This window comes from Lissotriton vulgaris, chromosome 4_1 (assembly GCF_964263255.1).
Source record: "Lissotriton vulgaris chromosome 4_1, aLisVul1.2, whole genome shotgun sequence".
NCBI classification, from domain to species: Eukaryota; Metazoa; Chordata; class Amphibia; order Caudata; family Salamandridae; genus Lissotriton; species Lissotriton vulgaris.
Window position 1 is genome coordinate 1660430249 of NC_141691.1, and position 26296 is coordinate 1660456544.

At 43.9% G+C, this 26296-nt stretch overlaps 1 protein-coding gene across 3 annotated transcripts in view; it reads right to left on the minus strand.

Annotated features, from left to right (window-relative positions):
* IMPA1 (inositol monophosphatase 1) overlaps positions 1-25430 on the minus strand; it is a 94387-nt gene extending 68957 nt beyond the window's left edge. For 2 of the 3 annotated variants that reach the window (XM_086965932.1, XM_086965933.1), the window contains exons 1-3: positions 25260-25393; positions 24817-24885; positions 19751-19884 (exon numbers count right to left, since the gene is read on the minus strand). In XM_086965932.1, coding sequence (XP_086822058.1) covers positions 19751-19884; positions 24817-24879 — 197 coding nt within the window. In that variant the 5' untranslated portion in view covers positions 24880-24885; positions 25260-25393. Of the gene's footprint in view, positions 1-19750; positions 19885-24816; positions 24886-25259 lie in introns of all 3 variants that reach the window. The other variant, XM_086965934.1, reaches the window with a different exon arrangement.
* Between the last annotated feature and the right edge of the window lie 866 nt (positions 25431-26296).

Below are 26296 nucleotides of genomic sequence, written 5' to 3' on the forward strand. Positions count from 1 at the left end.
CAAGTATCTGTGATCTACAATGTGCCAATGTAATCACCATTTTTTCACTGTGAAAAAGGACTATTTGTAGCTACGTTGTAATAATCGAAAAGCACTATGGATGATTAATGCCCTGAAATTACAGTTTAATTATGCGTGTAATGTCCAGAAATTACATTTTAATTATAATGCATCCAATTCAAACACTTTTTTGATCAAACTAGTTGAACTTGGGTTCCCCATTCAAAAATCAGGATCTGGTACAACTGAAAAACCTTTGAATTATGGGTGGGAAAATGACAATCAAAGGGGGGGGGGAATTCAAATTTGCATGGAACACCTATTAATGCATTTCTGGATATTCATAGAGAATTTACTTTGTCGTTCCAGCCCTAGAAATAACTCTGGGCAAAGAACTACACTCCACTCCCGGAGTTTGTGGAGATTTGGTAACTACGTACATAGTAGAGTAGCCAGTTTCTAAACTGCACCCATAAATGCTTTGATAAAGCAACTTTACATGTTAAAAAGCATATAACCAATACACAAAAGGGAACTTTGATATTGAAAAATATCAGGCAATGAGAGAGGTGATGATTTTGCGGTGCCTCCTAACCTAGGGGGGAGGACCAGGCAGATGCCTTGAACACAAAGTGCATATCATGCTGAACGATTCAGTGGTGGTTTCATCCTCTTAGGACCACCCGAAGCAGTTATTATGGGCAAAAATACAATCCCAACCAACGGCCCTGCAAAGCATTATGGGATGAGATTAGCATTTGGCAGTGAATATTATAGTATCCAATATCAAAATAATTCTACAAAGAGCTGCAGTTCCACTAGTCATTACTAGATGTCCCTCACAAGTCAATTACAAAAGCATTGAAACCCTTTCATGAAGCTGCAGTTCAGCTCTTTGTAGAATTTATAGTATTAGCTCTCAGCTCAGGGTTTCAATGTTTTTGCATTTGACTCGTGAGGGACATCTAGTAATGACTAGTGGAACTGCAGCTTGATGTAATAATTTCAATGCTTTTGCATTTGACTCGTGAGGGACATCTAGTAACGACGAGTGGAACTGCAGCTTGATTTGCCCATAATCACTGTGCTTGGGGTGGTCCTAAGAGGATGGGACATCACTGAATCGTTCAGCAAGATGTGCTCTTTGTTTTCAAGGCATCTGCTCGGTTCTCTCCCTAGGTTAGGGAGGATGCCAAAATCATCACATCTCTCACCGCTTGCTAAATTAATAGTTTCACTTTTGTGAAATGACTATATGCATTTTAGCATATAAAGACAGATACTTGTTATTTTACCAAAAATATATGAGGTCTCTGTTGGCGGAGCGAAGTTGCGGATTTTACAGTTTTCTGTTCAACTTCGTGGAGTTCTGCGTAGTAGTACTTCGCCAACTATGCATACCCTTACCTAGAAGCACAGCCATAAAAGGGAGAGAGAGGTTTGCTTGTCTAGTTAGGATGAAAAGAGAATACCTCCATATTCCAAGAGGTTTTCTCCTTCAGGAACAACTTTTATTAATTATTTTTATTGTGTTTTCATTGGAACAGTACATACAAATAAAGACATGTAACATTTGTGGCAAATAGATCAATTTTGCTTATTCGATTATAGAACATAAAAAGACACATCAGTGATTAGTTTGTATTTATTGGGTGGTTGGTTACATGACCCAATGGGCTATTCTTTTTCGTGATAACGTTGTGGCGGACCAGAGCTTTTGGCCCTGTGCTTGTTTCTAAACATAAAAACATGAACATATAACATACATATATTGGCGGCTTGTTGTAGATCCGCGTGCCACACCGAGCCTGGTTGGCAGTACTTGTGCTGTATAAGGAGGTTTGAACAGGTCTAGGGCGTTATCTAGTGGTGACCACATCTCTCTGTTGGGTCTTCTCCATGGTGGGTGCCTGAGTGCAGTGTTGTCGGCTCCTCTTAGGAAGGTTACCCAATTTAGCCACCCTTTGAAGGTGGCCTTGAATGTGTCTTTTCATTTGGCTAGTACAATCTTTGTGGTGCTCGTGAGTAGGAAGTCTAGAAGGTTTCTGTCTTGTTGTGTGTTGATGTCGGTGTTGAGGTGTGCTGTGGTCAGAGGGCAGAACTCTCTTTTGAGGGTGCAGCCTAGTGTCTGGTCGGTGAAATTGAACACTTTGTCCCAGAAATATTTTGACCTTGCTGCATTGGAATATTAGGTGTGCTAGGTCCCCTGTTTCCTTATTACAGTTCCAACATTGGCTATTTTCTCTTAGGCCTAGTTTCGCTAGGCGTTCAGGGGTCCTGTGTGCTTGGTGTGATAATCAGAATTTGTTTGTGCGAAATCATGAAATGCATTGAACTACAAAGGACACTATCTGCTTTTTGTGAACCCCTAAAAAGTCAGAAACATTTGCAATTGGTAGACGTAAATCCCCTATCCTTAGATTATCTACTTTTTGTAAAACCTTCTCAAATTTGGAGCAATAACTTACATGTTCCCTCAGAGAACTGATATGCCTGTGTTGTCAACATGTTTATCATACATGAGAAATCCCAATACAGAGTTCACAGAATACTTACAAAGATCCTTGGACTTTTGTCTGGTTTTGGTTTTCTTACCTGAAATATATGTTGGTCCAGTCAATGGATTATTAAAAATAAAATTCCCCACAAGGTCATCAGATTACCCATTTGCAATCCTTAGATCTTTTTCAGTTCACACTGCCAAAGTTGTGTGAGATAAAGCTAGGTTTGCACTATAACAAACAGCACATACACCTATACCGTGGTAAATGATTGAATGGTAATTTCCATGCTAGATCTGGCATTTCCTTTTAACTTGAGCGTTTCTAATCAAACAAACTAGGGACGTGTGAGTGTGGGGAGGGTGTCAAGTTTCTACATTACTGAAATTACTTACTTGACTGCTTATGAGGCAGATTCAGGAAATACATATCTGGGGAGACGGTGCAACATATGACAAAATTGTGCGACTGCAGGAAATGTTTACAGAATTGTAACAAATTGACAAAATAAGCATAATGTCTTCAGAAGCCTTGATGTGGGATCAGGCAAGATCTCTGTTAATAAAGTATGATGGCAAATTGTTCAATTGCAATGATCAAATTAGATCCAAGAAATATTCAAAATACTCACTAGCACTTATCCAGAATGCAAATGGCATTGAACACTTAAGTTACTGAACTCCTCTCCAATGTTTTACTTTAGCAGACTAGTAGGAGCTGTTTTATTTTATTTCTGACGTTTACCTGGAAACTATTTATGTTGTTCTTCTTAGCCAAACTGATAATTTGTCAAATTAATTTTGTCTAGTCATTTAAATAACTGCTCACACAAGTGCTTAGGCAGTTTCTGAGCACTCCTGAAATTGACAGAGATAAGAAATGAAGCACAGGAAGACAACATTATATTTGAATCAAACAGAGTAATCAAGTGGGGGGGAGCTATACTAGATCCCAAGTCTCCTAAACATTTTGGTCTAACAAATCTGTGGATGCAGGATAGATTTATTACAGCTTACTTATTCACAAAACTTACAGGATTTTTTTTAATTCATTTCACGTTCTTTCCTGTTGTGACCCACATGCAATGTGAAGTAGCCCACCAGATAATGCCATTCCACATCTACTTGAGCCACTTCAAACTGTTCGCAGTGTATACATCAGAGCACACAGACCACAACATTTGACTTCAATGTCGTGAGGGGTACTCTTCCAAGTTTCAAGGAGTACCTCGACTTTTGAAAAATGAACCCCTCTATATTGACTAAGCCTGGCTACCAGAGAAAAATAAGTAGGGGATTCCTCAGAGATTATGTTGTTCAACATTGGGGCTCGACACCCGGGGGTTGTGCACCAGTTCAGGACTTGAGGACTGTTGGTCTTCATGCTTTGGTATAGATATACATTCCAGGGGTTAAATGTGTCATAACCCAATCATAACTCTTAAGGTACCAGAGAAATTGCTAGCTAATTTTGCAGTCACCATTGCCTTGCATGAGATCAGTGGCTAGGGGCTGAAAGTGTCACTATAACTCCAAGCACTAGCTCCTAGTCGCCCTGTGTTCCCACTGACCAGATAAACTTTACCCTGACAGACAGAGAATTTGAGAAACTGGCCTCTGCAAAATTAAAAAATACAGTTTGGGGATAAACAGTGGAAAAAGGTCATACAGTTTGTCAAATTCTTCCAACTACCAGTCTAGGGTGGCACAGGACTTCAACAACTCGGGGGGCGCTAGGTGGCGCTGGACCAAGATGTCCGCGCTTCTGTGAGGCTCTAGCACAGCCAAGCAGTCAAACATCCTTTCATGTCATCCTGATGCATAATTCACTGCTACACGCATCACCGATGGAAGCGTGTTGTTAAGAGAATTCCGCAGATGTATTGCATGCCTACATTCCCGCTACAGGTACCAGCTGAATAGCGGCGTCAGCAAGCTGCGTGCAGTGGCCCGGCTTCACTGTACTAACTGCCCGGCTGCTGAAATCACTACAGGCCGCGGACTGGAGGCCTGCGACAACATGGCGACCGTGGTCCGCAGCGCAACTGCCGGGAGACCCAGGCTGCCGATCCGTACTGCCTTCGAGGAGAGACCTAAGACTACTGGCGAAGGCGAAGGAGGTGTGCCAACCTGAGACTGCAGCTGATCTTCATGCGGCTGAAGGTACGACTGATTGCGACCTGCGGAGCCGTGACGGCCGGAACTTAGGGCACTACCGGGCACAGGCATTAGACTTAGGGGCCCGCACTGCACCACTCGAAGCTCAACGCGAGGGTCAATTGCACTACCCACGGAGCAACTCCCCATCAGGGCGGAGGGGTCCGTGCGCTCCCCGCTCATCCTCAACCGATGCCTAGCGGGTTGAGTAGATGAGCCCTTACACAACATTATAATTCAGGCCTGTGGGAAAAAACACTTGCGCAGCGGGTAACGGCCCGAGGGCGATTGTAGGCGCGAACTACGCGTCGCTTACACCCCGCATTGCTAGAGCCGGCAAGCTGATTGTGGACATTAATATACTGATGGCCACGGAGGACAACTATGATGCCTCTAACCAGGGGTCTCCAAACCGGTTCTGGAGGGCCGGATCCATGCCATATTTTTAAAATAACTACATGTATCTCAATGGGGATATCCAAAAAATCTGGCATGGATCCGGCCCTCCAGGACCGGTTTGGAGACCCCTAAACGGAGCTTTTAATCGGGACAACTGTGACATACTGAGAACTCAGAAGGGAGCTGTGTGATGGCACAGAATAACCTGCCACCACCGTCTTGATTCATCTGCCATTTTGAGCTGGCCCTCCGGCCCATGCCTGCGAATTAACTGTAAATAAGACCCTTGTTACTATTGGAGCCTACACGTTGCTGGTACTTGGAGGCGCCTCTCTCGGCTACGCCAGGATAGCTGACCGGGACACACCACTTGGGAGTCCTGCCCACACGTGCCCCTGGTTACGTGGAATAACAGCTGCACCGCTCCCTGCCGAGGTATACCTTCCATGCACCGTAGGGGGAAGGAAAAAACGGACTGGTGCACCCCCCCCCTGGACATTGCGAGCAAGCACTCCACAAAGCAGACCCCAGGACTCCATAGCTCTACTACCAACCAGGCGCGCAGAGGAGGCCCACACCATGCTACATATCCTGCTGCAAGATGGGGCGCAACAATGCCAGACAATCCAAGCTCCCCTTTGAGTCCCGCAAAAAACCCCAGATCTCAATCGGTGGACCATGCGGAGCCAACGACTGATGCCCCGCCTGAGGACGACTGGAAAACGCTACTGCTGGGGATGAAACAAAGCCTCACATCAATAGACTCGAAAATAGACGCACTAAACATGAGGATGGACACTGGTCAAACTGAGCCAACATGACACTCGCTTAAAGGAGGCAGAAAGTCGAATTTCGGACCTAGAAGACGGCGCAGCAGCTAGCGGACGACATGCCACACAGAAGGATAAGCTGCTCAAGATCATAGCTGACAAGAACGAGGACATAGAAGCCCGGTCCCAGAGAAATAATGTACGAATCTTGGGCCTGGCGGAATCCACCAACACGGGCCGTATGGAGGACTTTACAGAAAAGCTAGTTGTAGATCTCTTCGGCAGGGACTCCTTTTACGCACACCTCATGGTGGAAAGAGCGCACTGGTCTTTGGCTGCTCGTCCTCCTCCTGGGCCACCGCCCAGGCCCATCATAGCTCGGTTCTTAAACTATCGAGACCGGGACACGATCCTGCGCCTGGCCCGGGAAAAACAGCAAGTTCCCTACGAAAATACGACTCTGGCGTTCTTTCCAGATTTTACACCTGCAGTGCAGGAAGAGAGACGCAAGTTCGCTGGTTTGAAGAAGAAACTTCAAGCCCAAGAAATTTCCTATGCCATGTTCTATCCTGCAAAACTGAAAATAACGCATCAAGGGAAACACTTCAACACTCCACAGCAGGTCGAAGATTACATAAAGCACCAGAAGAAAGCTACCTCCGGAGACGACGGCCCCCCGTAATCGCTCCAGATCACAATCCCCGCTGTCTCAACAGGACTGATGCATGCTAGTACTGGAATCCCCGGCGGAGAACTTCGCCAATTCTATACGAAGCAATGGACTGATCTACATTGGTGATGTATACTAATGACTGATGATGTTTATTTATGCATCCACTACTCGGCTTGGTTTCCCACCTCCGTCCCACGCTCTGATACCTGGCCGTATGGCTGTGTTACCTGTGGGTGCAATATGAAGGTGACTGGGCGGGTTGAGCGTCCTTATCAGGCCTCTAACCCTACAGGGCGAACCCATGACCCCCTCCATTGGGAGGGGAACCTTTCTCTTAAGATGCAGTTTGTTTTGGAGGGTGGGAATGTAATGCCCGGCAAGTTGGGGTCGCCGGTGTGGGAGGGGGACCATGTACAATGCAAGTTATATTACTATGTGCCAAAGAGGTGACAATACACGAACTACACGCGATATCTAATGCAACAAGCATATCGCTCCATACAGAGACGTGGCTAACAACTATTCAACTGGGGATACACGACATACATTGTTATGGGTTCCACGGCTGAGTCGCAAGAGCTCCGAACCATCAAGATTGCCTCATGGAATGTTCGGGGACTCTAGGACCCTAGGAAGCGTAGACAGATATTGGGATACCTAGATAGGCATGGGGTAGCTATTGCCCTCCTGCAAGAGACGCATCTGGCACCCAGTAACACCACACACTTTGCGTCCAGACGGGCACATGTCGGTCTTTCTCCTCTTATTCTAGTTACTCTAGGGGGGTCACCATCTTGATTAAAAGTGGGGTGGCTTTCGTACCTAAGGGAATGGACTCTGACGCTGAAGGAAGACTTTGTATGTTGTGGGGGGCGCTTACATTCTCATGAAGTGCAGATCGCAAGCTATTATGGCCCTAATGTTGATAATCCTAATGCCCTTCTTTTAATGTGGGGAAAGATTCATACGCTAGGCATTGCGTATGTCATCCTCGGGGGAGACTTCAATACTGCCCTGCGACCTCAGCAAGACAGGTCCCGTACTCTTTCAGCCCACTACACAACCACGCAGAGGACACTGTGCGATATGATAGATGATGGAGGGATGTTGGACACTTGGAGATATGCACACCCCACACTCAGGGAAGGCACGCATTACTCGACAATACACGCTACCTGGGCTGGACTTGACTAAATTTTTATATCAACTGGGATGGCACATTGGCTAACCCAGGCGGCACATTTGGCCCGCACGTTCTCCGACCACTCCCCAGTTGTTGTAGAACTTAAGGATTCGTTTAGTATGCTCCCCGTATTTGGACTGGCGACTCAACCCCACTCACCTTCGCGATGTCGTGTTTAAGACAGAATTAGAGCAGGATATTAGAGATTTTTTCGACCGTAACCTGACAACCGTATATAGCCTCAGTATGGGAGGCCTTCAAGGTCTCGATGAGGGGATGGTGCATTGCCAAGGGGGGGCGGAATCCTTAAGGCCCTGCGCAGCGACCTCCACAAACTGGAAATCGAGCTACGTGAGCTAGAGCTCCTTGCACCGTAGTCCAGAGAACAGCACAGTCAAAGCCTGCATTTGCGACAATTTAACGGAATACGACACAGTAGCACATAGGCAATGCGCATTTCGGGGGAAGCCACACACAGCGCACATTTATGGGGAAGGGGACCGCCCAGGGATGGCTTTGGCAAACGCGATCAAGCCCCCTAAATTTGCCAACTACGTCACTGAAATATAAGATCACCAGGGAGACGTATACAGGAACCTCCCGGACCAACTTCGCATTTTCCACTAACACTATAGCACACTATACTCCTCACATAGAAGGGAACTACTAGACCTGCCCACCTATTTTGAGGATGTTGCGTTAGCTTGGCTGGGGGACACCCAGCAAAAGTTCCTTCACTTAGAACTGGAGCTAGACGAGATCGCCGAGGCCATCATGTTGATGAAATCTGGTAAAGCCCCGGGGTCCGATGGGCTCCCGATAGAATTTTATAAAAACCTTTGCTCCATTATTGGCCCCTATTCTAAAAAAAGTGTACTATGCAGCACTGGAGGACTTCCCCAACACTATGCTAGAGGCACTGATAACCTCCCTGCTCAAGCCCGGTAAGTCCCCCACGTTGAGGGACTCCTATAGGCCCCTTTCGTTGCTTAACTGCAACACCAAAATACTAGCCAAAGTCTTGGCGACACGCCTTAATCTCCTGATGGAGCTCTTGGTCCTGCAGGATTTGTCCCAAACGGGCAACCTCGAACAACCTGCGCACCCTACATGCGGTATTGCAAGACATCGATCCAAATTGTGAGGCAGTGGCGGTGTTCTTGGACGCCACCAAGGCCTTTGATTTGCTGGAGTGGGACTACTTGCTGGGCACGCTGGAACACATGGGGATGCCTTTCAGCTTCATTGATTGGGTGCGGCTAGTGTATTGTCAACCTACAGCCACGGTGCTACTGAATGGTTCTAGGTCTGCACCATTTAACATTCACAGGGGAACACGACAGGGGTGCCCACTATACACCATTCTTTTTGCGATCGTTTTGAACCCCTGGCTGCGAAACTCAGGCAGCACCATAACAGTCGCGCTCTCATCTACCCTGCCCGCCAGCTGCTCATCTCGCTCTATGCAGATGACATGACGCTGTATATTAAGAAACCCCAGGATAACCTCAATCCAGTGCTGCGAGAAATCGCGAAATTTGGTGGCATTGCTGGTGTGCAGATAAACTGGACTAAGTCCGCAATCTTCCCGCTGACGGATAAGACGCAGCCGCACCAGCTCGCCTATCCACTCATATGGGAGCTCGAGGAGTTGAAATACCTCGGCATACGAATCACCAGGCAGAGAGATACCCTATGCGAGCTAATTATGGCATGGCCATAGATAAGATCACAGATAGCATCACTAAATGGCTACGTCTCCCACTCTCAATGGCGGGCCGAATCGTCCTCACCAAGATGGTGCTGCTACCGAAACTACTGTACCTCTTTATAAATATCCCATAGAACCCAGGGAGATTCTTCTTCTGCACACTAAGGACTCAATTAACAAAACTCATCTGGGGAGGGAAACAGGCACGTATTAGCCTTGACACGCTTATGCTGCCATATCACCAAGGTGGGTTCGACGTTCCCAACTTTGAAAGTTACTATGATTGTGCACAGGCCCGCTTCGCTGCATTTTGGTTCCACCCGCCACCATATATGGCACACCTGGCGGTGGAAGACGGTTACATGTCCCCAGTGGTAAAGTCTGGCTACATACACACACAGGTGGGAGCCAGGGTGCGGGACCCGTCCACAGTGGACGGCACTGCACCAGCTTGGGGCCGCATAGCTCGAGCCACGGGCAGCCCATTTCTATACTCACCCAGACTGCCATTGGTGAATGATCCCTGGTTGCAGGTGATCTGTGAAGTAATCGGTCACAAAATGCTGCTAGATCTTAAGTATGCTCTATGGGGAGACCTCTATATACAGGGCAAGTTTCGCACCGCAGAACAATTCTTCGGGGAGCACAGACCCTCAATAATGGACACCTTTTTGTACACCCGCCTCCGGCAGGGCGGCCGAGCCACCGCTCCCCCATTCCCAGACGAGCCTGAAATCCTTGCACCCCTGCATGCAGTGCTACAGGCAGAGGCCCCGCATCATGTTATATTGTTATTTTATAAACAGGTACAAAACGCATCACAGACAGTCTCCCGAAGGGCCCGACTGGACTGGGACAAAGAACTAGACGTATCACTGACGGATGAACAATGGGAAACAAGCTGCACGCAAACAAACGCCATTACGGGTAATAATAGGCTACGTCTCATACACTACAAATTTCTGCATCGAATATATCACACCCCTGTTAAATTACATAAGTTTCACCTACGCGAGACGGACTGTTGCGCGCGATGTGGGGTGGCTGGGGCAGACTTCATTCACTTGTCCTGGGAATGCCCTAAGGTTGCTGAATACTGGACACTTGTCTTTGCTGGGATTTCTGACATGTTGGACATGGATGTAGCTCCGTACCCGCTGATGGCGCTGCTAAGCTTCACGCAAAACACTGCAACTGTCCATAAAAAGTTCTTGGCAATGAGTTTATTACTGGCTAAAAGACTGGTAGCATGCCGGTGGGGAAGAGGGCGCACCCCCAAGTTTAAAGATTGGATAATGACCATGACCACGTGGCAAGACCAATTACACACATATGCGGAGTTACTACCGATGAGGTCACGACCGAAAGACATTTGGGGGCCATTACGTCCTATCCCCTTAGGCAACGGGCAAGTGAGGAAGATATGGAGGATGGACATAATTACAACCCCTAGCTTACTGCCTGGTGTAGAAACTCGGGGGGAGGGGGGTGGGATTGTTTCTTTCCTAAATGCATTGCCTTCTGACATGGTTGTATGCATGCACTAACTGCGCTGATGACATATTTAAGGTGTTGGGTAGCATGGAGGACCGAATTGACTGTGTGGATGTGGGAGTCAGGGCAGTTGAACTGTACCGAACAATGTCCATACAATGCCCACGACTGATCGAGCACGTCATGCATTTTGTGTAGAATATGCCAAGCTGCTATTGTTGGTTTTCCACTAAGGTTTAATGCCTACTTCAGTACACTATGTACATTGTTCAGAGGGTAAGAGGAAGGGGGGGTTGTTTCTTTCCTAAGTTCATATGTTCAAAATGTATGTTGCATGTTGCGTTGCTTATATTCTGTAAGAATACTTATATGGTCATGGCTCGAATTTATTTCACTGATGTACCGTGCTTATACACAATAAAGGTTTTTGAAAATTCAAAAAAAAAAAAAACTTTGACTGGTGCTCTCCCTCCAGCGGTTAACACTGACCAGCCATCTAGGCATTCTGCTGTTTCAGTGGTGGGTTTAAATACTATAGACCAGTCTATTTTAAGGAACATCGTTTATTCTGGATATTTATTATTCTTGAGCATCCTTGGTGCTCAGGTGGCTCCATGACACAAGTTGACTTGATGAAAGGAGGAGACAAGAGAACGTTCTAACTGGCCCAAGAAAATCTAAAGTAGCCACAGGCTTCAATATTAGACTATTTTCTAGTGATTACCATGAAGGAGCTATAATAATGTTTGGGTTGCTTCTCTGGAACAGAAAGATCAACAGAAAGACAATACAAGGATCTCCACAGATATTCACGGATCCATTATAGCTCAAAAGGCTATTGGGCAGTCAGGACATACAAGAAATGGACACCAACGGGCCAAACACAGAGACTGCTTCTGCCTCTGCTTCGGCACCTGATCTAAACTGAGTATCCTTTGCCTTGCTTTGACTCACTTACCCATCTGAAAATACCTGTGCCTAGATTACTGAGATACTAATGAGTGATGTTTATATGGGAATTACTAGGTGATGTGTATGTACCCACATACAGCGATATGTGCTACGTAAATGATGCTACTGGTGCCTTATCGATATCCTACTGTCTCCATGTCATTAGCTTGTTGCCACCCTGCATAGAGAGATTGCCATCATGTTATCAACATGTTGCAGCCATGTTTATTCATAAAGTCATTGCTTAAAGACTCAGTTCACCTAGGTTTCCTGACTAGTGTTGACTAACAATTATTATTCCTTTGCTCCACATTCCCTCACGATTAATGCAATAGACTAGAAAGGACGGAAATGTGGAAAAGGTTAATATTGTTGAATGAACGTCTGATTCGTAGCGCTGTGATACTGGCGCACCGCATATACGAACTGTCAGGAGGGTTGACACAGTACCTACTATCTGCAGCGATTAATTCGCGCCTGGTGAATTACGTTAACTGTTATTGTACTGGACCTGAAATGGTCACTGTTCTAACATCCAGTTACACAAAAGCTCAAATATACGGTCATATCCATTGTTATAATTGTTAAAGGTCCGCTCAGCGACCCAGTTCCAACATTTATAAAGTGTAGTGTTATCCATGGGCGGAAAATGCTGTTTTTTCAAGTCACCATGCCTACTGCATACTTTTGGGGCGGGGCGGGTGGGGGGGTGAAAGTGGTTGGGTCGGGGTATAGTGGTTGCATATCGCCGTCAATCTACGCGCACTACAAACACACTGATAAAGAAGTAGGCTATCTCACAATAAGTGAAATCCTCATCTTGGTCAGGAAGCTCATACCTCTGACTGTCATACTTTTAGCCAATATAGCTACCGTTCTAGTATTTAATTGTGCGGTGGAAGTCACAATTGTACTGCAGGTTCCCAATGGTTCCTTAATACTCGCTCAAAGACCGACTCGGAGGTGGGTTGCCATGCACAGGGTCTTAATTAACAACACTGATACTCTAGCAATGCATCATATTAAATATGATTATGCCTATGCCCACGGTTAGTACACCTCTTGGGGTGACTCAGGTGGGGAAGCTGAAGGTACTTTACCTCAATGTCAATGGCCTTAATAAACCAGTCAAACGTAAAAAAAATCCTGGACTATCTACGGAGGCAGAAGGGGGACATCGCATTGCTTCAGGAATCCAAGCTAGATGCTAAACAGTTCTATACGCTCAGAAATAAATTTTTTAGGGAAGTCACTGGTTCAGAAGCGGTGGGGAAAAAGAACGGGGTGGTAACTTTGATAGCCAAAAAATCTAACATTGATCTCCTCTCCTCCACGACTGACACCAAAGGGAGATGGGTTACAACCAAACTGCTAAAAGACGGTACAGAATTCTATATTACAAACGTCTATGCCCCAAACACATGTGAATTGAAATTCTGGTCTGATCTAACGAAACAAATTGACAGTATCCCGGACTCGGCAGTACACATTCTTGCAGGAGACTTTAACCTCCCCGTAGACCCAACCCTGGACAGAGACTCCCAATGCCCCTTCCGTAGCAATAGGTCACACAGAGCTTTCAAAAATCTCTGTGAACGATTCCACTTAGTTGACTCATGGCGCTTGCAAAATCCAGATGGAAGGGATTACTCGTTCTACTCTCCCCCCCACGACTCGTTCTCACGAATTGATTACTTATTTATCACACAGAACGCTATACCCAGAATTGATGACACATCGATAGAGCCGAGGCTTGTGTCCGACCACTCCTGCATCACACTCACCATCTCTGATATAAAACCATCCACCCGCCATTCCGCATGGCGCCTTAATGAAGTACTTGAAGAACACCGGGCGACCATTGAAACCGCCATCAAAGAATATCTGGTTCACAATACCAGGGCCGACACCTCTGACTTAACTAGGTGGGAGGCATTAAAAAGCTCTATAAGAGGGATAATCATTAAAATTAAGTCTGCCATGAATAAAAATTATAACAGGAAATTAGAGGAACTAGAAAAGGAAATATAAATTCTGGAAGCCAAACACTTGAAAGACAGGAAAGTGGATTCACTGAATAAGTTGGCCAACAAAAAGTACGAATACAATAAAATCGTAAGTGAAAGGGCTGGTGTATGACTAGATAGGAGGAAAAGGTTCAAATTATGTGAATCTAACAAAGCAGGTAAAACTCAAGCAGCCTACCTCAAATTCAAAATACAGAAGAACATGATAAACTCCATTGTTGACAACCTCGGTGTAGCTCATTCCGATCCCACAAAAATAGCAGATCTATTTAAGGAATTGTATGAAAAACTCTATGCCAAAAACACAGACGTAGAAAGCAACCAGATAAATGATTACTTGATTAAATGCAAACTTCCGTCTCTCTCCCTAGATGAGCAAGCAGACATAAACAGTTCAATTACGTCCCTGGAAGTTCAGAACGCCATTAAATCATTAAAGTGCGGAAAATCCCCCGGGCTAGATGGCTTCTCTGCGAGATTTTATAAATGTTTCTCCCAGGTGGTCACACAACCACTACTCCACATGTTCGAAGAAATAAGTGAGACAGGAGAAATAAAATGTACTCTGTCAGAGGCCACCATTGCGGTCCTCCCGAAAGAAGGGAAAGACCCCACACTACCCAAGAACTATAGGCCCATCTCTCTTATTAATCTTGACTGTAAGCTCTTCGCCTCCATCCTAGCAGCACGGCTCCAGAAAATAATACCAAAACTTATCCATCCATCACAAGCGGGGTTTCTGAGGAACAGGTTGTCCAGCGATAACACCAGGACTCTGGCACATGTACTAGAAAAAGCAAAGCTCCTTTCCAATCCTTCAGCAGCAATAACACTAGATGCTGAAAAAGCATTTGATAAAGTAGATTGGGCTTACTTGGGAGGCTGTATTAAATAAATTTAATCTGGGATCATCACTTATAAAGATGATCATGTCCCTTTATTTCCGGCCTATAGCGAGTGTCAGAGCAGGTGGTTCGTTCTCGTCACCTTTTTGTCTACACAAAGGTACGAGGCAGGGATGCCCCCTTTCCCCATCATTATTCTTGTTGGCTATCGAACCATTCCTTTACCATATAAGACACAACAAAAATATACCAGGAATTCCTTTCAATGATTGTATTATAAAACTAACGGCATATGCGGATGACGTACTGGTCGTCTCAGAGAAGGCGGGTGAGGCTATACTGGCTCTCCTCACCACTATCGAGGAGTTCTCGAAGGTATCCGGTTATAAATTAAACAAAGACAAGACAGAGGTTAAATTACTCAATACCCTAGGGAACAAAGATATCATAGGAGATTCAGGATTAACGTGGCAGCCAGGCTGCTTCAAATATTTGGGCTTAGAATTTGATAGCGACCTAATCTCCACAACGCGAATTAATGAGAACATAGTTCTGACTAAAATAAACAAACTACTGGAAGGTTGGTTGCCTAAATATCTATCCTGGTGGGGCAGGGCTGAAACCCTGAAGATGATAGTAACACCTCTGGTAAATTACTTGGCATGTATGCTACCAATGACCTTCTCCGACGACTTTATACACAAAGTAGAGAAGCTGTTTGGTACGGTTCTGTGGCAAGGGAAGAAGCCAAGGATATCAATGAAAAAGCTACAGCTAGCTAAAGAAAAAGGCGGCCTGGGTCTCCCAAACCTCAGACACTATCAAACAGCATTCCTATGCAAGCAGAGCGCCCTATGGCTAAGCAAAGAATTAGACTACACACCACTATGGATAGATATCGAAAAAGCTATACTGGGTAATATTCCACTCCCGGCCCTACTCACCATGGACCTTGCGTATCTACCCCATTCTAAGTATATCCTGCTAAACACAAGAAGGGCACTCCTGAAACTCAACCAGTCAAACCATAAAGGCCTAAAGCTCAAAAAGTCCACTTCCATAACCCTCTGGCATAACCCTTCACTGAAAATCAATGGGACACCGCTCCAGTGGAAACACTGGTCAGGGAAAGGTATTAACATGGTTAGCGATCTCTTCAAGGGTACTGAACCTCTACCGTTCTCGTCACTCCAAGCCACACACGACCTCACACCAATGGACTTCCACGATTTTTTTTTAACTAAAAGCACTCCTGTCTGCGCACTCCTTGACTCCCTCTGTGCCATGGCTCTGGAGGTCTGTCCCACGCATCAATAAAGCGGGACATTTCGTCTCAAAGGTTTATAAAATGCTCCTTCCCCTTCCTCAGAAAACACACAGAAGAAACGAGATGAGATGGGAAGCAGAGCCCAACACAACTGGTATGACTTTTGACTGGGATATAATATATACTACTGCATTTAGGAATAAGGTCTCCCCTATATTATCACAAACTAAATTCATGTTAATCAACAGAACACATTAGACACCGGAGAAGCTCTTTAAACTTCAGCTAAGAGAGAGCCCCATGTGCTGGAATTGTAATGCAGAAGTGGGGGACTTGGCCCACATGATATCTAACTGTCCCTCTTTGAAGAAATACTGGAATAAAATCTTTGAGTGCATTGAACATATTTTCTGTACCAAACCTGTAAGGGAGTTCGTCTATGTTCTGCTAGGAGTACAGAACCCAAACTTGTCTACCATGGTTGATCGCCAACTCCTTGATCTCCTTCTCACCTTAGCAGGCAAAGTTGTATTATGTAAGTGGAAAAACGCTTCTGAAGTATCATTTAAAATGTGGCAAGATTGGTTGTCCTTCCTAAGAGGAGCCGATTACCATACACTGCACTCACCCCAGGGCGCGTCTCTCACAAAAAATTGTGGAAGGCCCTTGATGCTTCCTCCTTCTCGTTTGACCCCCCTTAGACTACATAGCTAAAGTCAGCCCTTCACCGAGAGATGGTCTTGGATGTCATCGAGATGAGAACCTACACAAGATATAGGATGGCTATGCAACTGTACATGTATACGTAAATGTATTGACCACCACATATGTTAATGTTCCTTTCTCTTTCTTTTGTTTTGCTTTGCTTTTCTAGTGATTCTACTACCATGTTTCCATCATAATCAGAACCTTGTAGATGGAGAATTGCTTTTACTGTCCTTAATGTATACTTTGCACCTTATTGTATTGTCTTGTGCTTTTCTTTCTAATTTTAAATAAAAATGATTTGAATTAAAAAAAAAGAGAGATCTAAAGATATCAAATTATTTTTGAGGATGCTTGTTTTAGGTGTACTCAAATATTTACAAACCTGCAAAAAGTAGTTTTCTTCATAAACGTTAACAACTGACTGGTCAATCAAGTTACTAAATATTATCTAAAGCATTACACACTTCCTGAGTTTGACCTCACACTGTGTTCTGCAGTAAGCATGGACTTCCCAAAACGCCACCCTGAAGTGAGTCAAGTGGTAAATGGGAGGACTTGATGATTCATTTAAAGTGCGCCAATATGGAGGCTCCTAGACAAAAATGGGAAATTACAGTAACCTCAACCTAACTGCCTAATGCCCTCAGCCTGGACTGAGACGACAAGAAAAAAGCCTTACTAACCCCTACAGATGCCGAGTACTATGCTTAAATATCTAACAAAACGGCAGGAAAGCCTACACACTTTGCAAAATGTCAGAAATCATTGGTGACACCACTGTATGCAAAACTGAAGAGATTCTGGATTTGTGAACCAAATCTACATTTTGCATCCAGTGGTACAATGTTTCCCAGGCAAATCACATCTATGCCGGGAAAACACTTTGTGAATGAATGAGACCCAAACACTGACGTCTAGCCACAAGACTACATTTTAATTTGTGCACCTAAAGCTTTTCTTGTATCAAAGGTTATGTTTCAAGCAAACACTGGGAAAATGGTTTGTTTTACCTTAAGAAATACACGAGGGCAGACGAGGAGAATAATGTAAATCTTTAATAACTGCCCATCCTCTCATTATATTGCAGTACAAGAATATTACCCACACAGCTCACTGAAATACCAAAACATGTTCAAATGTACGGATTCAGAGTCTTACACTCGCTCACGTCGCCCGACTGCACAACCTCAACATCATCTCCTAAGCCGGCGACACCCAGCTGATCCTCTTCCTTTCAAGGATCCCCTCACTGCCAAAACCAACCTCCACGAAGTAATGAAAGCCGTCGCCGAGTGGATGAACAGCCGGCTGAAGCTGAACTAGGACAAGACGGAAGTCCTCATCCTCGGCTTGGGACAACTCCTGGTGGCTGACCGCATTAGGAGCAGCACCGACACCCACCGGCCGCGCACGCAACCTAGGTTTCATCCTCGACTCACTCTCCATGACCAAGCAAGTCAACACCATCTCCTCCTCCTGCTTCAACACCCTCAGCATGCTCCGCAAGATCTACAGGTGGATCCCCACCAAAACAAGAAGAACGGTCACCCAGGCCCTCGTCAGCAGCAGGTTAGACTACAGAAACGCCCTCTACGCAGGAGCCTCGGCCAAACTCCTGAAACGACTACAACGCATACAGAACCCCTCTGCACGCTTGATCCTCTACATCCCCTGCCACAGCCACATCACATCCCACCTGAGAGATCTGCACTGGCTTCCCTTCAACAAGACAATCACCTACAAGCTCCTCACCCACGCACACAGCACACTCCACAACACCTGACCGGCATACCTCAGACAACTCACCTTCTACACCCTGAACCGCCAGCTACGCTCCGCCAACCTCGCCCTCGCCACCGTCCCCCGCAATCGAAGAGCGACCACCGGCGGCAGATCATTCTCCCACCTCGCCGGCAAAACCTGGAAAACCCTCCCCATCCTCCTACAGCAGACCCAGGACCTACTTACCTTCAGGAGGCTACTCAAGACCTAGCTATTAGAGCAGTAGCAGCACTCCTCCCCCCAGCGCCTTGAGACCCTCACGGGTGAGTAGTGCGCTTTACAAATGTTCTGATTGATTGACACTATCATATTTAATGAATATAGGTCAAAGCAACTAAATTAAATCCAGCACACCATTTTTTACATTAGATGTGATAACAAAAAACGCTCACATACATATCGTTAAGTTTCTCGGCACCCACTATTATCTTATCAGTAAAGAGTTCTAAGTACTCTATGTGATTTAAGCACTGCCTGTTCCCTTAGACCTTTATATATAGTTCCTTTATCGAAGCAACCATAAATGTGCATGTTGCATTGCCAGAGCAGTGTGATGAGGCTCACAAAACTATAGATCAGAGGGTAAGGTGTTGTAAATAGAGTATACGCTAGACAGGAAGAGTTGGTCCATAAAGGGAAAAAGTAGTAATAGGCCACAGGCTGTTTAGACAGCCGATAGAAAAACTTACAGCTGTAATTGTAATCTTATGTGCAATTCCAGATAGCAGAAAATAAGGATACATATAGATAAATATGAATTTAATCGCTTTGGATCCTATAGAATTGTCTTAAAGACGAACATTTGATGGCAAACAAGCCATGTTACAGTTTGAGTCTTAGATATTGTACTAGCCAAGCAAGTTGGTGGATATCTAAATCCATTTGGGCTGCCATCGATGGGCAATGGGTGCAGAGCAGCATTTGTCAAGCAAGAAGGAGTTTCATGCATAACCCTGGCTTCTCTCAATTCGAACCTATTATTAGGCTGGTGTGACCCATCAGCCTACCACTTCAATAACCTGCTGCAGTCACAATGCCTGGGAATGGTCATAATTCCTTGCGAAGGACGTTCCTGGAGGAAGTATAGAGCTTTTTCAGATCGGTTTTTACCATGTGCCTTCTAATGATGCAGAAGAAGAAGTGGAGTTAGAAGATTTACTAAATATATATTTTTTCAAGGGGGAACGCCAGACTCTAAGGAAGATAATTTTTCATGTTCTTTTTATACGAGCAGAGTGAAATGGGTCTCGTTTTTTAATCAATTCACAAGATACAAATCTTACCTGTGGGAAGGAAATTTTTCCTTAATGGATGAAATTATAATTTTCTCAACTTTCTGATCGGTTTCGGTTACCAGATCTGTGGGACAGCTTTTGACCATAACGGCCATTTCAGCTTTCAGGGCTTCACAGACCACCTGGTAAAGGAAAAAGGTTAACGAATTAATATGGCTACAAGCAAAACATTAAAAAAAGAAGTTATACACCCAAAACATCGTAATCATCATGCTAAGACCACTAAATTCACAGGATGTGCGAGAAATGCTTTCCAGTTCCTGGTACTTACATTAGGGATAGTGCTACTGTTTGGTGGGTTCAAGGGGAGCATGTGTGGTCCTTCAATATGCTCTTATTTGATCTCATAAAGTACACACCCCCTACACGTCTCATCCATCAGTTTACAATTGCTTGCCCCCACAAGACCAAGTCTTTGCAAACTGAAGTAGCATGAAGGTACAAAGTACTCACCATGCATCCTATGCTAGTAGTCACACTTCTCCCAGACTATAAGAATGAAGGGGACCGGGGGCAAGGGGGGGGTTAAAGAATCGAAGTGCAGTTTTCCATCATAAAAATAATAATCTGTGATGGCTGAGTGTCAGTGCACTCCACCGCCTACATTTCTGCTACATTTCACCATGCCTCTCTGTCCATAGAGCTGAATTCCCAGATGGGATGTCTGGCGGTATAGGGACATTGGGGCACATGCATGCATCAAGCATACATTTTGTGATTCTAAAATAGCGATTTTTAACAATTGTCTATTTTGAAATCACAAAAAGCTATGAATGTAGGAATCGCAAAATAATTTGCGATTCCTTAACATTAGCTAATAGCGATTAGGAAATTGCGAATCACTATCAGCTAATGCAACTCCATTCATTCCTATGGGCCTTTTGGAATGAATGGTAATGCATTCGCAAATTGTGATTACCAAATTGGTAATCACAAACTGAAAATGCAAATCCAAGGGTGCTTGGGGGCCTAATGCCCCCCTGAAGCATCCCCCCCAAAAAAAGGTATGTGTGCACATGTAAAGCACACACATGCCCGAAGGGCATGTGTGCGCTACATGGCACTTTGAAAAATGCATTTTTGTGCATTTTTCAAAGCATGCACAAATTACCATCAACTTGAAGCTGATGGTAATTAGTGTTTCCTAAATGCACAGTTGGCATTTAGGAAAGGCTACATGCATCGCCATTAAGGAATCGCAAATTGCGATTCCCTAAATGCATTAGCAATTTAGGTAATCACAAATAATTGTGATTACCTGAATTGCGAATGTCAAGCCTTTGAAGCATTAGAAATGGCCTTTTTCCGTTCGCAAACGGGCCGATTCTGTGAATCGGCCCTTTTGCGAACGGAAAATGGCTTGATGCATGTGCCCTTGAGTGCTACCTTTATTAGCAGCACTATGATGAGTAATTTGTGCTTTCTGGTACATCTTGTTCCCTTCTCTACAGAATCACTGCTAATGTAACAGCATCCAAATCTGCTAGAGGGGGCAAAAAATACTAATGTAAGAATTGTATGCAGATCTAGATGACTATATTATTGCCTTTGATCTGAGCGAATTTAGGATTTGACTTTATATGGACATCCACGGTACCCTGTTGAAAAAAAGAAAAAAAACACATATGGAGTAGCACTACTGGGCAGCTTGCAAAACAAGTACACAGTGCTAAACAGGATCCAGAAGCTGCATTGGTCATAACTGCATGTGTAAAAAAGGAAAGTGAATGACTCTTATAAAAAGCCAAATATAACCAGAAGGCCATACCTCTGGTGTTATTATGAACCACAACCAGTTTACTAAGGCTATTAAAATGCAAAATTGATTGTCTGTTGAATCTGTTCTGACTGGATTTCCCTCCTTCATATCTGTCCTACTTCGCAAGCACTTTCCTTTTTCACACTCCCCTTGGAGCAACCTTTCTTTTTTTAAACATTGAATATGGTGATTACTTAGAAAAGTAACTGAGATATAATAAACAGTCACTATTTGAGATATATAGGTGCCATTGTGTCATTTGAGTATGTACATGCTTACATTTAGAAGAAATTGGTGATGCATTAATGATCCTATGCTATTCATATACGTATATGATGCTTTTTTGACAAAGGAATGTTTTCATACCTAAACTGCAACTTCCAGAAGTATGGGACCCTTGTTTTTCTACTTCGGAATTATCAACAGTAGGATTAAAAGAAGTCTGTATGTCATCGATTTTCTTTGTAAAAATAAAACAAAATCTACAATCTGATCGCATTTAGCATATGATTTATTTGTATCACCCTCAGAAGGATGGCTTTGTAAACTATTGATAACTGAAAAAATTGCTCAGGGAAGATTGGGTGAATTTAGTATTTTGTTAGAATAAAAGAAAATAATAATCTCACTGACAAACTAACCCTATGGAATTACGGTACATTTCATACCTTGTTTAGGAGAAGCTATGTAACTTCCTCACTAATTTATATACCCAAATCAAGGCCTGTCTGGGAGTTTTGATGATGCGCAGTACAGACTGAAACATTCCTTGAGCAAACACTATACCTGGCGTCTGCCCCACTATGCGGTAAGTAACATGAACTTGCATAGTCAGTTATCTAAGAGAATAATTGTGCGAAACTAAAGGACAATTTAAGAAAGCACTGTTAGCTTCTAATGTAGAAGATGGTTTTAACAACAATATGATTTCCCAAATAGTTACCATCAGCACAAACTATTTATTTGTGTGTGCCCTCTCCCGAGGTAAATGTAGGAGCCTGCCATTTTGTCAGCTTCTGTGTAACATGTTCAGTGTGTCTGTGTCTCTTCGTCTACTTCTCCGTCACCAAGCCTCAAGCACATCACACCTGTCTCCCCATCTCTAGTGTTTAGCTAGATTTTTGGGCATAATACAGTTTTGGGCCTCATTGAGTGGAGGAAAAAGCGGTTACATCTGCACTTTCACTGTCGATGGCTCTTGTGGCACATCAGCCTTACGATGACCTAGGCAGGCGGCAGACTACGTGTTGGAATGAGCCATGCCAAACTGCGTTGGTAACTTTGCCAGGAATTGAAGTAATTCAACCTTCTGATCTACAGGAGCTAATCTGCAATCATATCTGGTGGGGTTAGCTGCATGAAAGACTGCCATGAAAAGGGAATGAACTTTCAAAAAGGGAGAGCAGAGAGGCAGTAATATTCTGAGGAATATTCCCCAACATCTAACAGAGACTAGATATGGGCGGTCTCTACAAAATATCTGCAATTTTGGATTACATTGCCAGTGAACACATTTGGTGGTATTAATTCCACTTACCCACAAGAGCAATGGGTTCTTCTCACCAATGCCAACGTCTCATGGCAGATGCAGCGACTTTCGTGGTGGCTAGTCTTTCATTTTGTCAGAGACATCTAAACATGGCAGATTTTCCTTCGCTGCTTTAGCGAAGCAGTTTATTTTGCAATGGCAGAGTGAAAACACACCACTAAAAATCATATTATAAGCTTGGCCTGTCACCTAGACATCTTGCCATGATTTTATTTTAACTGGATTCATGCTATTGATCCCATACAGAGACATATTCTATCAGTACAAATATGATACTTAAGAGATGACATTCATCTTGCCGTAAAGCTTTAAAATATGCCACACAAACTGCACAGGACTGCTAATTTTGGAAGCAAATGTATTTATATGTTAATTGCACATTGACCTACGCTGTGTTTTAGAGGTGGTTAGAGCAAAATGCCTACCCACAGATCATGAATCACCAACTGAGGCAGAAACCATTAACAAAGATTATGTTGTACAAGGAACGCACACGGTTTGAATTTTACTGTGTGGTTTGGAATTTGAAGAGAGGAAAAATAATTATTTAAAGCACACATTTGTGTTTCATTCCCTTTGCATTTTGAAGCAAATATTAAGCATGCATCGGTTTTTATCAGGAGTAAAACAATGTAAAAGCCCACAAATCTTGACAACTTAATGATCTGAAAAATTACAAAACACCGGAAAATGAATAGCCATGAGAAACTATTTCTGGAAAAAATATGCACAGGGAGTGTAGATTCATTCAGTAGACCAAGAACCAGCACCGTAAATTATACCCTAGACTAAATCAGTGGGTTTCAAAAATAACAGTTTAACCAATTCCAACTCCGCCCAGGAGACTATTTTTATCCCACAAAATTACAACCTTGGAAACATCTGGATAGTCACCCGATGGGGTCAGGGCACTACCCATTATACCAGTGGTACTTGGAAAAGCAATAAAAGAACGAAAATGAGCACGGTTTTCAACTTGAGACTTCATTAGCTTAGGCCGGGTCTTAAGTTGATCAGGTATTTAACTGATCCATGTGGACTATGAATGTGTGAATCATAAAGTTTGAGCAGGTTTGCGCACTCTGTTATATTTGGTTTTGCTTTTCCTATTAAACATGCCTGATGTTAAAGTTTAGAATATAAAGGAAAGAATAGCAAGAATGAACTATTCATGGGACATGAGACTACATGTGGTGTCAGGGATGTTCTGCCAATAGTAGGGAAGCTTTTACTGAAAGTTAAACCCATTTCTTTTCAGTACTTCTAGACAGGATGGTACTTCTGCCACGCACACACTAAATTCTGACTTTGCAAACATGGACGTGATTCATAATAACTATGTAAAACTGTGATATATTTGATGATACGTATTTATATTTACAGTTAAACTTTTTCTGGTAGGAAAGGAAGTTCGCCCCCTCCCCTATTTCAGTCTCAGACACACTGATAACTGTTACTGCAGCATCCCTTCGCCAGCCGATCTAAGTGCGGGTTGGATTCATACAGAGACATACTACGGTGGTCAGTAGTATGTATATACATACATGAACAATACATTTGCTCTAATAATTTCAAGACATACAGTACTAAACACTCACATGGGAAAACATGCTGCACCGCTTGTTCAACAGAAAGTAGTGCTGACTGAAGTACTTTTACACGTCACTCACGGTGTATTACATAGACAATAAATGTTTCTAAAACGCAACTTAAATGTACATGATCCCATTTAAACTAAATACATACCGTTCCAGCTTTTCTTGCTATAGTAACTGCATAATCCATACACTCTTGCCAAGGATCCCCCATTGTATTCTGAAGTCAAAGAATAGAAACATACATTTAAACACAGGAATTCAATACAATGTGGACACATGCGAGGGAGTCACACGGCTTCACAAAATCGTATTATGTGCAATTCACTGATACCTTTTCTGCACAATGCTCGGGCCACCATTGTGTATCATGAATATGCAGAGCACACTTTAAGCATCACCCATTCCGATTAAACCGTTGCGATATTTAAAAAAATAATCAGCTTAAGATAAAACGTAAACAGAGTTGTTAGCCCTTTAAGTATTTTATTTTGAAAACTCCATTCAACGTGATGTTTTTCAGAGCAAGAAAGATTTTTTCTGATCCGAATGGCATCCATAATGTTCTAGTGGCTGGCAACACAACACACCTACCTGGCTGGAGATTGTACAACTCGCACCTCGGAATCCGGTGTGACCTGAGCTCTCAGCAGCACATCTGAAATTGTCTGCCTTTGCTGGGTAATTTTCCAGTATGGTCCACTGTGAACTCGCCCTACCCGGAAGTAAATGTCAATCACGTTTGTAGTTTTGGTCCTATAAATGTGAGTTTTTGGTCCCTCCTGCAAGACAACCTCTTACGAGATCACGTGTGTCCAACTGGGTGGAGTTTAAGCGAAAGATGATACGAGATGATGTTAAAAGTTTAAAAGCACGCAAAAAAAGAAGCATCGAAGGCGGATATACGGAAGTATATACACATTCCAATTCTGTTCATTGAAATAAACGTCTGAAACGGTTGGTTGGTTTTATATGTAGTATTGAAACAAAGGTCCTCTTTGTAAATGCATATTAACGAACTGCCTTCATGCGTTTGTTTTGTTAACAATAGTAGTCTCGCGTTTAACATTAAGCTCCTTGCACACAAGCTGACTGTTTTGAAGTAAGCGGCTGTAAAAAGAGGTGCCCTCAGGTTGTAGAGCCCTGAAATTCTTCGAGGAGAAACCCGTTAGGCGGTAGAGCCGCATTGTAAGTATTTTGGGTCAACACCCCCACCTTCTTCCGTGATTGGCTGTGTGTCTCCCTCAGGCCCTAAAGCCCCGCCTCCTCTATGACACTTGCTTCAAGACAGAAGCAGCAGCACATCGAACGGAAGTTCGGCTGTGAACGACGACCTAACAAGGCATTTTGTTTGCAGCAAGGCAGCCTTGTATTGAGAGTGAACTTAAAAAATATTGCCATTATTTATCGTAGAGTATATCACTTCCAGAACTCTTAGTATGCATTGCGTGTGTGGAGATACCTTGTGTGCTCAGTAGGGAGACATCTAGGACTTTTTTAGGAGCAGCGGGAATTTATTTAATTTAATGCATTTTTATAAAGCGCCGACTTTACCCGAAGGTGTCAGAGCGCTGTACAATAGAACCAGTTACGTTACATGAGAGAAATGTTACAAAATAGAACGTTACAAA